Raw genomic sequence first — 14,426 nt, 5'->3', positions numbered from 1 at the left:
TGAAGAAAGGTCTAGGCCCGAAACGTCAGCCTTCCTGCTCCTCTGATGCTGCTTGGCCTGCTGTGTTCATCCAGCTCTACACCTTGTTATCTCTTTTATCAGTCATGGTATAGGTTAAGAGCAGGGATGTTTTGTTGAAACTGCACAAAATTTTGGGTAGGCCACAGCTGGAGTACTGTGTGCTTTCTGGGCACCACACTATGGGAGGGATATGAATGCAGTGAAGGGGGTGTGGAGGGGATTCACCAGGCTGTTACTTGGGATGGAGCAGTTTAGCTATAAAGAGAGCCTGGATAAACTCAGGTTGTTTTCTTTGGAGCAGAGGAGGCTGAGGGGGGACCTGTAAAAAGATTATGAGGGGCATAGACATAAGGATGGATACAAAGCAGCTATTTCCTGCTAATTGAAGGGCCATTAACAATGGGCATAATTTTTAAGGTGAAGAGCAGGAGTTTTAGAGGGGATTTCAAGAAAAATCTTTCGCCCAGAGTGTGGTGGGAATCTGGAATGCACAGGCTGAGAGGGCAGGAAACGTTTAAAGTTATGCGCCAAGTGCTGGAAAGCAGGATTAGTGTGGATGTGTTTGCTTTTCAGGAGTTGAGATTCAATTGGGCTAAGGGACCTCTTTTGTATTGTATGAGTCTGTGACTCATTTCAGTCTTACGTGGTCTGCCTCTTATTCAGAGATTGTGTCCTTGGTTCTAGGCCCCCTTACTAACCCGAAGAAGCATCCTTTCTACATTTTATCCTAATAATTTTGGACTGTTCAATGAAATTGCCTCTTATTCTTCTATACTCTTGCTAATACAGGTCTAATCTCCGCAATATTTCCTCACTGGCCATTCCCACCAATCCAGGAATTAGTCTGATAAACATCCCTCTGTGGCAAATATGTCCTTTATTTGGTAAGGAGACCAGAACTGCAAATAATAAGGTGTGCTGTCTAAATTGTGATTGTGTCTTAAAGGACAGAAGAGAGGTTGAGACCTCAGGAAGGCAATGGCCTAGTGGTATTATTGGTGGACTGTTAATCCAGAGACCCAGGTAATGTTCTGGGGACCCAGGTTTGAATCCTGACACGGCAGATGGTGGAATTTGAATTCAATAAATATCTGGAATTAAGAATCTAATGATGACCATGAACCCATTGTCACTTCTGTCCCATAAGAACAAGGTTAATTGTTGCTTGTCCTCTGACATGGCTAAGCAATTAAATGGGAAATTGAATTCCAGGCTTATCAGCAATAGCCAGAACCACAGAAGTGAGCATAGACCTGAATGTCAAATAGGAAAGTGGGAGAATGAAAGAGCAAGAGAGTGTGTTGGAACTGGAGAACAGGCAAGAGAACAGAAAAGCATGAGAAATGGGAGGGGAGTAATGAGGAATTTCAAATGGGATTGGACTATGGCTGATTTTCTTCTTGGGGAATGAGAAAACCAAGCTCTTCTTTTTAAATAAACTGTGGGGCAGGGATGTAATGAAGGGATGCAAAGGATGGGGAACAAATGGCAAGTGTCCATGACACAATATTTTTGCTTAGGATGTTAGCGAGTGGGACAAAGATAAATGCTACAGTTCCTTTTATGCGCAAGGCGTAGAAGAAATGAAAGAGACCATATAATCAAGAGGCAGGAGATTAAACTTAATACAATAATGAAGGGTTGTGGAGACAGTGAAAAACGAAACAGCCAATCTAAGGATGAAGAATCAGCAAAATTTACTTTCAGGTTTCCTATCACAATGATACCTTTATTGTAAAGGTAGTTATCTGAATATTTGCTCATGATGATGACTTTTCATCAAAAAATCATAACTCCACATCAGACATTATCCTCACAGCACCAACTTTCACTATCACAACGTTAGAATGTTGAGGTTACTCAGTTTTCTGTGTAATAATTTTCAACATATTTCATTGTGCTACTAAACCCATCTAAGTTTAAAATTCTGTCAAGAAAAAAATAATAAATTTACCAATGCAGTCGGAGTGCATGTAGGAATGCTGAAAGTCCCTCCATGACCAGTAAAATGGCTACAGTTAGAACTGCAAAGAAGGCAAAGGCGGGGACCAATAACAGCGAGCCATAATCACTATCCATATGAAGACCCACATGCAGCACCATCCCCCACAGGACCTCAGAAAGTTCTGTTAATAGAAAATGTAACAATACAAATTAAACAGCACGTAATCATTAACCTGCTGTCCACATAACTTTTATCAAGTTCTGGATATAATCATAATTAAATTTGGTATAAAACCATTAACAGACTCAGTATACAACTAAGCATAATAGATGACACAGTCCTGACACTTTGCCGGAATAATTTTGCTTTTTGTGCATAAAATTTATTGTTACGCATGACACCGATGAAATCCATGGGATTTAAAAGCCTTGGTTTTATTAATAAGTAAATACATCTACTTACGAGCATGAGCCAGGCTGAGGGCCCAGAGCCTCAAGTATGATGCAGTGTTAGATACACAGCCCAGGCAATATTCAATGGTATGAATAGCTTGGTGCATGAAAACATCACCAAAATTGAACTAGGAGAAAAAGAACAAAAAGTCACTTCCACTGCTAACTAATATTTTCAAAGAATACATTATGTCTCCGTCCCGGACATTTATTTTATCATTCACGGGATGAGGGCATCGCTGGCTAGGCAGCATTTATTGCCCGTCCATAATTGCCCAGAGGGCAGTTAAGAGTCAACCACATTGCTGTGGGTCTGGAGTCACATGTAGGCCAGACCAGGTGAGGATAACAGTTTCCTTCCCCAAAGGACATTAGTGAAGCAGATGGGTTTTTCCAACAATTGACAATGGATTCACGGTCATCATTAGATTCTTAATTCCAGATATTTTACTGAATTCAAATTCCACATCTACCATGGTGGGATTTGAACCCAGGTCCCCAGAATATTATCTGGGTCTCTGGATTAACAGTCCAGTGATATTAGCACGAGGCTATCACCTCCCCTGACTCTGAAGCAAAAATCTGAGTGCAAGACAAGTTAATGGGAGGAGTGAGGGGCCTGGGTTCAGTCACTTGAAGGAAGTGATAAATAAATAATTTTCAGTGTACTCCTCATGATATACCATCGTCAGTAGTCCACAACACCATAGGGCTGTTCTTGTATTGGCGAAAGGTTTAATAGGAGGGTCACCATTGCTTCAGATGAGGTGAGAGATTGAGAAGGAAAGTCCTTTGTGGTAACCTCAGCTGCTGCATTCGGCATTGCAAACTAGCTGTTTAGCCTTGCTGAAGTAAAACTATCATAATTAACTGACTTTGAGTTAAGATTAAACTGTAATCCAATTCATCTTACTAAAACAACACAAAGCAAAGAGGAGTTGATCAAACTCACTGTATCTAGCCCATCTTATAACTGGAACATAGTTAAACTTTTTACAACCTTAGTGGTACAGTACAAAGTCTAACAAAATAAGACTAACAATTCTAGTCTAAGGCATTAATTGTACATTTAGGAGCTGTCAGGAGAGGCCAGCCAAGAAGAATGTGCAGTTTGTCTCATGTGGGGAGTCCAAGATGACCACACGTGTTGGAAGTGCTCCCAGCTGCAGAAACTGGAGCTCCAGGTCTCGGTGCTTGAGCAGCCATTGGAGACACTGTGGCACATCTGAGAGGCTTGAGACAATGTGGGTAGCATGTTTAAAGCAGTGGTCACACCACAACTCAAGGGACTGGAAGGAAGAAGGTGATCACTAGACAGTCCAGCAAGAATAGGCAGGTAGTGCAGGAGACCCCTGAGGACCCATTCACTAACCAGTATTCTGTCTTGGAAGCTGATGAGGGTGCTGGTACCTCGGAGGAATGCAGTCAGAGCCAAGCTTCTGACACCACATTGCAGACAAAGAAGGATATTCTATTTTCACCAGTTAGTACATCAGTAACAACGGTCAGCATTTCAAGATCATCATCAAGAGAGCTAGGAGTGAGACATGGAGAAACTTCTTGCCTCAAGAGTTGTTAGGATTCGGAATGTGCTGCCTGGAAGAGTGTTGGAGGCAGATTCCACACGAAGTTTTGAGAGAGACCCAGATATATATTTGAAAATGATGAATTTAGAGGGCTACAGAGGCAGGGCTGGAGAGTGGGACAAGCTGGGTAACTCTTTCAGGAGCCGATGCAGACACCCGGGGTCAAATGGCCTTCTCTGTACTGTAAAATTCCACGATTCTTGTATTCTAAAACCATCGACCAATATTGTTGCCAAACATCCTTGAATCCTTAAAGTATCATTGTCTTTTTGAAGGACAGGTGCTTAAACCTACAGCTAATATTCCAAAGGCAAAATCATGCTACTATTTAATGCTAGGTTACAGCACCTCATTCTGACCAATGAACAAGCATGCTTCAGGAATCACTTCCATTGTTTAAAACTGATTGACACTGAAGTAAAATTAATTAAAATAGAGCTTCCTCAATAAGAAAATTCACTTCTACATTAACGACCATAAAGCAGATTGCTGTCCTACCTCTTGTTCAGATCCATTTGTCTGGCTGCTGTGGTTTGAATCTATTTCTCCCTGTTCCATTTCATGAGCTCTCAGCAGTGACATCTCCTCTTCACTCCCTCTTCGGACCAGTGTGTAGCCTTTCTATATAGAAAGCAACAGTGATTCGTTCAGTGCAGTTAGTCGAAGTACATTTTAGACTTCATTCTAATGAGGATGTTCAGTTCTCAGAAAGGACAAGGAGGAGATTTACTAGAATGGCATCAGAGATGAGACACTTCAGGGTGAACACAGACAGACTGGAGAAGCTAGGATTGTTTACCTTAGAAAAGAGATGATTGAGGAGAGAATTAACCATTCATGATTTTCAACAATCAAAGGAGGAGAAGGAGAAGAAGCACAATGGCTCAGTGCTGTTGCCTCACAGTGCTAGGGACCCAGGTTCGATTCCACCCTCAGACAATTGTGCAAACGCCACACAGACATTCTCCCCGTGTCTGCGTGAGTTTTCTCCAGGTGATCCAGTTTCTTCCCACAGTCCAAAGATGGCAGGTTAGGTGGATTGGCCGTGCTAAATTGCCCACAGTGTACAGGGATGTGCAGGTTTAGGTGGATTAGCTATGGGAAATGCATGGTTATAGGGATAGAGAAGGTTGGTGGGTCTGGGTCTTCAGAGGGTCAATGTGGACTCAATGGGCTGAATGGCCTGCTTCCACACTCTAGGATTTCTATTTCTAAACTGCTGCCAATTGCAGAAGGGTCAGTAACCAGAAGACACAGCTTTAAGACAACTGACAGAAGAATGACGGGTGACATTTAGGAACAATGTTTACACAGTGAGCTGGTGAGATTTGGAACATGCTGCCTGTAAGTGCAGTGGAAACAGATTCAGTAGGAAGGGAATATAATAAATTCTTGAAGAGAGACGATTTGCAGGGCTATATAGAAACAGAAGGGACAGGTGAATGAGCCAGTACAGACATTACAGGCCAAATGGCCTCCTTCTGATCTGCATTATTCTATGTTTAAGTAATATCTAATTAATTAGGAAAAAACCAGACAGAATTAGCTTAGCTTTGAAACCATTTACAGTTTTACATTGTCCTCTGCCAACCCTGCAATAAACATTCTATCCTGTTATTGTAGGAGTGTAATACAAATACAGATGCCATTGGATCCTGTGACAGGGGCTGGAAGGTAATAAACAGTGTGTCTTCTGATTGACAGCACTGTCATGTAGTGAATCTGAGGGATCTGTGCTCAGCTTTTCATCATAGTTATTAACAATGGATGAAGAAAGGAAAAGTTGCAGTCAATGGCAACTTAGCTGGGGTGGTAAATTGTTTGGATGGAAAGAGGACATTGCAGAGCGAATTAATAAAGGATTGGAGAAGGATTTCAGTGGCAGATGGATGGAGATAGGCCCATAGACTTGAAGAAGTTCTGAGAATCAAAGTAGGTCTAATACTACATTTTTCTTCACAGATGCTGCCAGCTTTTCCAGCAACTTCTGTTTTTGTTCCTGATTTGCAGCATCCACAATTCTTTTGGTGTTTATTCCATTTCTATTACTACATTGTTAGTTTGAAAGTACCTAATGGGTTCTTTAAGGTCTGAAGTAAGAAATCTAGAAGTAAGCCTGCAATCTCAGGAGTAGCTGCAAGATACATGCTATTCTCAGTCCACCATTTTAGATCTAGTTAATATATATTAGATATTATACATAAGTGAATCTATTAACATAAACTACATAATAATCACATATACACAAACAAGTCAGTCTCTAATTGCTTTCTGTCCATCAGGGACTTTGGTGACGGTGGCACTGGGAGCTCTGAGGTTGCTTGGCACAGTCTCTCAAACCCCAGCCCGATGGTGAAAAGTTCGACAAAGTCTCAGATATTAATACTATTCTAAGTCTAAGATTACTGAATCTCCATTCCACAATGGCTGCAGTACTTTTCCAATCTTTAAAACAGGCTGACAAACAAATCCAGGTGGCCCCATGTAACTGTACAACAGGACAGTTTTCACAAACAATTCAGAACAATGTAGCTACCTCCCAGTCAAAACAGGCTGTTTTTGCATTAGGCCTGATTTTCATGAACTTTTCTACTTCCCTTCAACTGTTCATTGCCATGGGAATAGAGAACAGGCAGGAAATAGTGGAATATAGTCAATGTGCAGGCAGATTGGATTAATTTAGAATGACATGATGGTCAGTGCAGACAGAAGGGCCTGTTCCTGCACTGTACTGTTCTATATCATTTTTAAGCCCAAAACTATAATTACTCAAACACTGATTCAGAGATAGTGGGAACTGCTGATGCTGGAGAATCTGAAATAACAAGGTGTAGAGCTGGATGAACAGAGCAGGCCAAGCAGCATCAGCTTTCCTACTCCTCTGATGCTGCTTGGCCTGCTGTGTTCATCCAGCTCTACATCTTGTTATCTCATTACTCAAACACTGCTGTGATTCAAAGACCTACTCTGTATGTTCCAAAGTTTCTTCCTCCATGATGTTTCCAGTAGAGATATCCTGGCTTTCCGAACAGCAAAACGGGAATAGATAGTAAAGCAATCACAACCAGGAATACTTGGCATCCATTCTGTTCAAAACAGAATACAAATTCATGAACATTTGTATCATTACAAAAGCTTCACTTTCTGAAAATACCTTTTGCTGAATTTGATCATTGTTACACTTGTCTATATTAGACTAATTTATTAAAAACAAATCAGAGTCCAATTAATTCTGACTTTTGGGAACCAAGTACCCAATTATAAGAAAGGTATTCTGAATGGTTTGTTGAGTGATTTGGTGCTGAATCAGTATCTTTGGTCATATTCTAAGCATGACCTTATAAATACAGTGGAGTCAAAATAACCAGTAGATTTCCCAAAGAGGAAATGCAAATGATTAAGGACATTTTTTAAAAAACTAGTTAAACAGAAATATCGTGCATCTCATCAGAGTCAGGGGATATGAGCTTAAGCCCAACTTCAGTCACTCAAGGACAGGGCCCCAATAACTTGGGCTTTAGGAGCCTTGCTGTGCTTGGTTCAGTGGGTACGTTCAGGAGTCCAAGCCGGGAGCAACACAGAGCCCAGGAGTTGTATCACTGCCCTTGCACCAGGCCATTATCTGCAGTTACACTCCGGTGTAGAACTGAGAGCACTGGCACTAAGTGACAGCTCTGAGGGAGCTCTGCACTATTGGTGGGGGTGGGGCATGCTGAGAGAGCACTGCCACTGTCAGAGGTGCATTGGGTGACAGCTCTGAGGGAGTATTGCACTATCCAGGGAGCAGTACTGAAGGAGGGCTGCACCCTTGGGACGAGTGGTCCCCTGCAAGTTGCTTGTTCTAAACTAAATTTACACAGATCATCAAAACATAGCAGCCATGCTGAATCAAAAAGGCTACTGTCAGGGCTAGAACGTAAACAGGAGGAAGTTTTACCTGGAATATTGTGTGCAGTTTTGGTATCCTTTTCTGAGAAAGGATGCTCTTGCTCTTGAGGGAGTGCAGCGAAGGTTTACCAGGCTGATTCTGGGTTTTACATAGGAGGAGAGATTGACTAGGTTGGGATTGTTTTTGCTAGAGTTCAGACGAATGAAGGGGGAATCTCACAGAGACTTACAAAATTCTAACAGGACTGGACAGGACAGATGCAGGGAGGATGTTCCTGATGGTGGGTATGTCCAGAACCAGGGGTCACAGTATGAAGATTAGGGATAGACCATTTAGGAAGGAGATGAGGAGACATTTTTTCACTCAAACAGTGGTGAGCCCGTGAAATTCATTACCACAGGAAGCAGTTGATGCCAAAACACAATGTATTAAAGAGGCGACTAGATATAGTACTTGGGGCAAATGGGATCAAAGGTTATGGGGAGAAAGCAGGATAAGGCTATTGAGTTGGACGATCAGCCATGATCGTGAAGAATAGCAGAGCAGACTCGAAGGGTTGAATGGCCTCCTCTGCTCCCATCTTTTATATTATATGTTTTATGTTTCTATGTTTGACAGTTAAACAAAGCCCTGTTAATCACAGTTGCAGCTTTGTATAGTAGATAGCTCATTTTCAGAATGGCAGGCTGGTCTGGAGGGAGTAATGCACAAATTCATCCAGATGTTAATTATGAGGAGAATGTTCATAAATGATTCTTTTGGTCATTGAGATTTAAAAGTTTAGTGGCTGCTTTGATGCAGAATTTTAGGAATTCTAAAGGGATTGATACAGTCGATTGAGAGAAATGTTCTCCACTAGTTACAATACAATATCGTTTTATACAAGACAATGTCCTTTTATTGTCACATATTGTATTGTATTCAGATTAGACTGGGTGGGATATTAAAGGTTGTGGGGGAGAGTTGGATTAGACTGATTAGGTTATTAAAGGGTGTGGCGAGTGTGGCGAGTGTGGCGAGTGTGGGGAGTGTGGGGAGTGTGGGGAGAGTGGGGAGAGTGGGGAGAGTGGGGAGAGTGGGATTATACTGAGTGGGATATTGTATGGTCTGGGGAGTGAGGGGGAGAGTGGGATTAGACTGGGTGAGTTATTAAAGGGTGCAGGCAGTGAGGGGGCAAGTGGGATTAGACTGACTGGGATATGAAAGTGTGTGGGGAGTGAGAGAGTCGGATTACACTGGGTGGGATATTAAAGGGTTCAGGAAGTGAGGGGGAGAGTGGGATTAAACTGCGTGGCATAGTAAAGGGAATGGGGGGGTCCAGGATAATGGGATTCAACCTTAAGATCATATCACCCCTAGACCACTAAGAACAGAAGTTGGGAAACACTTTTTCCCAAAGCAAACTGAAAATGTGGAACTTTGTCTCCTACTGCCAGCTCAATTTTACTTTGAAATCAAAGGTAGAAACTTGCAAAATGAGCGTATTAAAAACAAGGTGGTTTGTGAAGTTTGAAAACAGACCAAACATGATCACATGATCTCATTGAGCAACAGACCCGAGAGGCTGAAAGGCCTCCTCTTGTTCCTATATTCTTCCAAGAATGTGTTATTTTCCACTGATACAGCCAGCATGCTAAACAGAAACTGTATGTGATTGTGAGAAGGTGATGTCTTTATTTATTAAAATTGAAATAATTTAGATTGTTTGTCAAAAATTTCACGCAGCAAACACAGAACTGATCAATGTGCACCAACACACCTACCTGTCCAGGGTAAAGCTTTGCGTCTTGGTTCCGCTGCATGACGAACATGTTAATGAAATGAATCAAGATGCTCGGAGCCAAATCGGAGTTTGCAGCAGAATATGCCAACCATTTATATATGATCATAAACACGAGGTACCCAAACAGGCACATCATGAAGAGCAGTTCAGGGATAAATACCAGGTAAATATTAAATTTCTTCTTAAAGTGCCTGGTTTATACAAAAATGAAAATAAAATTAACGTCCGTTTCACAAGCTTGGGCAAGGAATTGATTTTCTAGCAGGAGACCTCATTATTATGTTACTGTGATTATTTTGTAACAAATATAAAAAATATAGCAGACACACCACTGAAAGCTTCAAATTGTCTGAATGTTCTGTTAAAAGGGTAAATAGTACAGCCTAAAAACACAGGACTACAGACCATGAGCAATGTGTCAAATCTCGTCACAAACCACATTTAAATATTCAGTTCATTGAACCACTAGTTATTCATAACCCAGCATTATCGTTATGTTATTACTGATCAATTCAGGGTCACAATGTCCCAACCTCTGAACTCTATGCATAACTACCATCCCACCTCAATCAAACCCCTGGTAACAGCTGAAGAATATTTACTGCATTATTTCACTTACTAACCTAGCTCAGATTTGACATTTATCTCCTTTGGTAGTCTTGTATGTGCAATTCAAATACTTCCTGCATATTGATACCAATTACTAAGAGCAAAAACAAAGTTGCTGGAAAAGCTCAGCAGGTCTGGCAGCATCTTTGAAGGAGAAAATAGAGTTAACGTTTCGGGTCCAGTGACCCTTCCTCAGAACTGATGGTGGCTGGGAAAACGTCAGTTTATATGCAGAAAATAGGGAGGTGGATGGGGTAGGGAGCAAACGATAGGATAGAGCCCAAAGAGAGAGAAAGACAGTTGGACAGACAAAGGAGTTGCTAATGATCAGGCTGGGAGGGTGAGTAGTTGTTAATGGGGACTGTTAGTGACTAACAACAGGGGGTGTGTAATGGCAGGCTATGCGGTAACAAGGCCTGGTGTGTGGGGTGCAGGGCTGGGACATGGGAGCGTTTAGGCCCTAAAACTATTGAACTCAATATTGAGTCCGGAGTGCTGTAGGGGCAGGCAACGGGTAGTTCAGGGTCTTTTTTGCGAGTAGAAGGGAGCCTCTGAAATGTCCACCTTCTTCCTCAGCCTAGGTTTCCCCAGCTCCCTCAACCAGGTCCGACCCATCTCCCGCACTTCCGCTCTCACCCCTTCTCTTCCCTCCCACAACAGCGATAAGGTTCCCCTTATCCTTACCTACCATCCCACCAGCATCCACATCCAGAAGATCATCAGATGTCATTTCCGCCACCTCCAGCAAGACGCCACCACCAGACGCATATTCCCCCCCTCCCTTGTCTGCCTTCCGCAGGGACCGTTCCCTCTGGGACACCCTGGTCCACACTTCCTTCACCCCCAACACCTCCCCACAGCCCTACAGCACCTTCCCCTGTAACCGGCAAAGGTGCAACACCTGTCCATTTACCGCCTCCCTCCTCAGTATCCAAGGGCCCAAACATACCTTCCAGGTGAAGCAACATTTCACCTGCACTTCCCAGAATCTAGTCTACTGCATTGGCTGCTCACAATGTGGTCTCCTCTACATCGGGAAAACGAAGCGTAGACTTGGCAACCGCTTCGCAGAACATCTACATTCTGCTCGCAAAAAAGACCCTGAACAACCTGTTGCCTGCCACTTCAATGCACCACCCTGCTCCCTGGCCAACATCTCTGTCTCTGGCTTGCTACAGTGTTCCAGTGAAGCCCAACGCAAGCTGGAGGAACAACACCTCATTTTCCACTTGGGGACCCTACAGCCCTCCGGACTCAATATTGAGTTCAATAATTTTAGGGCCTAAACTCTCCCATGTCCCAGCCCCCCACCCCACACACCAGACCTTGTTACCACATAGCCTGCCATTACACACCCCCTGTTGTTAGTCACTAACAGTCCCCATTAACAACCATTCACCCTCCCAGCCTGATCATTAGTAACTCCTTTGTCTGTCCAACTGTCTTTCTCTCGCTTTGGGCTCTATCCTAGCATTTACTCCCTACCCCACCCACCTCCCCATTTTCTGCATATAAACTGACATTTTCCCAGCCACCATCAGTTCTGAGGAAGGGTCACCGGACCCGAAACGTTAACTCTGTTTTCTCCTTCAAAGATGCTGCCAGATCTGCTGAGCTTTTCCAGCAACTTTGTTTTTGTTCCTGATTTACAGCATCCGCAGTTCTTTTGGTTTCCAATTACTAACAGATTCCTTTCTCTTCTCTTACCAGCCTCCTCTTAGCACATTAACAGCTTGCATTCACAAAGCATCTTTAATGTAGTAAAGCAGCTCAAAGTCTTTTACAGGAGCATTACCTGACTAAACCTGCACCGAGCCACATAAGGAGATATTAAGATAAGTAATGAGAAGCCTGGCACTGTCATCTGTCATAAAAACCCATCTGGTTGACTCATGATCCTCAGGGAAAGGAAATCTGCCATCCTTACCTAGTCTGGCTTACTGGGAGTTCAGACTATCAACAGTATGGATGGACTCCTAACTGTCCTCCTAGTGTTTAGGGATGGGTAACAAATGGTGGCCAGCCGGAGATGCCCATAGCTTGTGAACGAATTGGGGAAAAAAAAAATTTCCATTCATCTTCCGAATTACTTGCTGTACCTGCAAACTAATGTTTTGTGATTCATGTAGCAGAACACCCAGATCCCTCGGTACCTCAGAGTTCTGCAATCTCTCCCTCTATTTAAATAATACACTGTCTTTTCTATTCTTCCTTATAAAGTGGACAAATTCACATTTCTCACTTGCTTCAGTTGCCAAGATTTTGCCCACTCACTTATCCTATTTATGTGTCCCTTTGTTTATTTATTACCTCCCCCTGGTAACCTACACCAAGATAACTAAGAAAGTAAATGGCAAATTTAGCTATCATGTATGTGGTCCCTGCATGTAATTCATTAGGAACGCAAGAACAGGAGTAGGCCACTCAGCCTATTAAAAGCCTGCCCCACCATTCAATACCATCATGGCTAAATGAACACTTCAATGTCTTTATCCACCCTATCCCCATAACCCTGTACACCAATTCATTGATATAGATTGTAAAATAATTGAAACCCCCACTACTGATCTCTGCAGCACTCCAGTAGTTATGGTTTGCCAACCTGGAAATGATCCATTTGTCCCAACTCTTTGCTTCCAAGTCTTAGATAAATAATCCTTCTGATACTTTACTCCATATACCATATGCTACTATTTATGGAGTGACTCATCAATGCCTTTTGGAAATCCAACTTGTTCCCCTATTTATTTATTTGCACTCTCTCTCAGAGTGGAGCAGCATGGTATTTCAGTGGTTAGCACTACTACCTCACAGCACCAGGGACCCAGATTTAAGTCCAGCCTCAGGCAACTGTGTAAAGTTTGCACATTTTCCTTGCGTGGGTTTCCTCTGGGTGTTCCAGTTTTTTCACACAGTCCAGATAGGGTAGGGGGACTGGGTCTGGGTGGAATATTCTTCGGAGGGTCAGTGAAAAATCGATGGACTGAATGGCCTCTTTCTGCACTGTTCGGGATTCTATGATTCTAAGCTAGTCAAACACAATTTTTCTTGGTGCTGTGTGTTAGCTCTAGAGGAACTTACAAGTGATTAAAGACTCCAAGAATGACCCCAAAGGTCATGTGAATAATGCCCAGGATCACTGACATTTTCATTTTAAATGAATTCAGAAAACTGAGGCGATTACTTGCCAGATTCCAAATCTGCAAAGACAGAATAAAAAAAAGTTATAGACACCTAGCTTTTACGCTGTTAATGGGCCAAGATTACAATACCAAGGATGAAAGACTCCCAAAGAAGCTGAAATGTTTTCCTTACAGCAGGGAAGGTTAACGGGAGATTTGACAGAGGCATTCTTATTCTGTTTCCACTAGCAGAATGATGAATAAACAAAGCATGCGGTAAAAAAAAATCAGAACACAGATAAAATACTGTCACTCAATGAGTTAGTGCATCCTAGATCAGCCTGTTTCAAACAACAGTGAACATAGAACATGAAACAGTACAACACAAGAACAGTTCCTTCAGCCCACCATGTCTGTGCTGACCATGGTGCCATTCTAAACTAATTCCATCTGCCTCCACATGATCCATATCCCTCTATTCCTTGCTTGTACATTTGTCCATCTAAATACCTCTTAAACGTTGGTGTCATGTCTGTTTCTACCACATCCCCTGGCAATGTGTTCCAGGCACCTACCCCTTCTGTGTAAACACTTGCCTCATATATCTCCTATAAACTTTCCCCCTCTCATCTAAAACCTATGCCCCCGAGTATCTCACATTTCCACCCTAAGAAAAAGACTTGACTATCCACGTTATCCATGCCTCTCAATTTTATATACTTCTATTAGGTCACTCCTCTCAGCCTTCAGCTCTTCAACAAAAACAATCCAAGTTACAAGATGATCAGAGGATTAGATAGGGTGGACAGTGGGAGCCTTTTTCCTCCGATGGTGATGGCTGGCACAAGTGGACATAGCTTTAAATTGAGGGGTGATAGATATAGGACAGATGTCAGAGGTAGGTTCTTTACTCAGAGAGTAGTAAGGGCGTGGAATGCCCTGCCTGCAAAAGTAGTAGACTCGCCAACTTTTAGGGCATTTAAATGGTCATTGGATAAACATATGGATGATAATGGAAT

At 42.6% G+C, this 14,426-nt stretch overlaps 1 protein-coding gene across 1 annotated transcript in view; it reads right to left on the bottom strand.

Annotated features, from left to right (window-relative positions):
- LOC109917433 (V-type proton ATPase 116 kDa subunit a 2-like) overlaps positions 1-14,426 on the bottom strand; it is a 61,459-nt gene that overhangs the window by 4,742 nt on the left and 42,291 nt on the right. Inside the window, exons 5-10 of the mRNA XM_048611769.1 lie at positions 13,367-13,509; positions 9,657-9,867; positions 6,971-7,090; positions 4,503-4,625; positions 2,429-2,546; positions 1,976-2,147 (exon numbers count right to left, since the gene is read on the bottom strand). Of these exons, the coding sequence (XP_048467726.1) occupies positions 1,976-2,147; positions 2,429-2,546; positions 4,503-4,625; positions 6,971-7,090; positions 9,657-9,867; positions 13,367-13,509 (887 nt within the window). The remainder of the gene's footprint in view (positions 1-1,975; positions 2,148-2,428; positions 2,547-4,502; positions 4,626-6,970; positions 7,091-9,656; positions 9,868-13,366; positions 13,510-14,426) is intronic.

The sequence above is a fragment of the Rhincodon typus genome, chromosome 24 (assembly GCF_021869965.1).
Source record: "Rhincodon typus isolate 14 chromosome 24, sRhiTyp1.1, whole genome shotgun sequence".
NCBI lineage: Eukaryota > Metazoa > Chordata > Chondrichthyes > Orectolobiformes > Rhincodontidae > Rhincodon > Rhincodon typus.
This window is presented reverse-complemented; position numbering and strand designations above follow the sequence as displayed.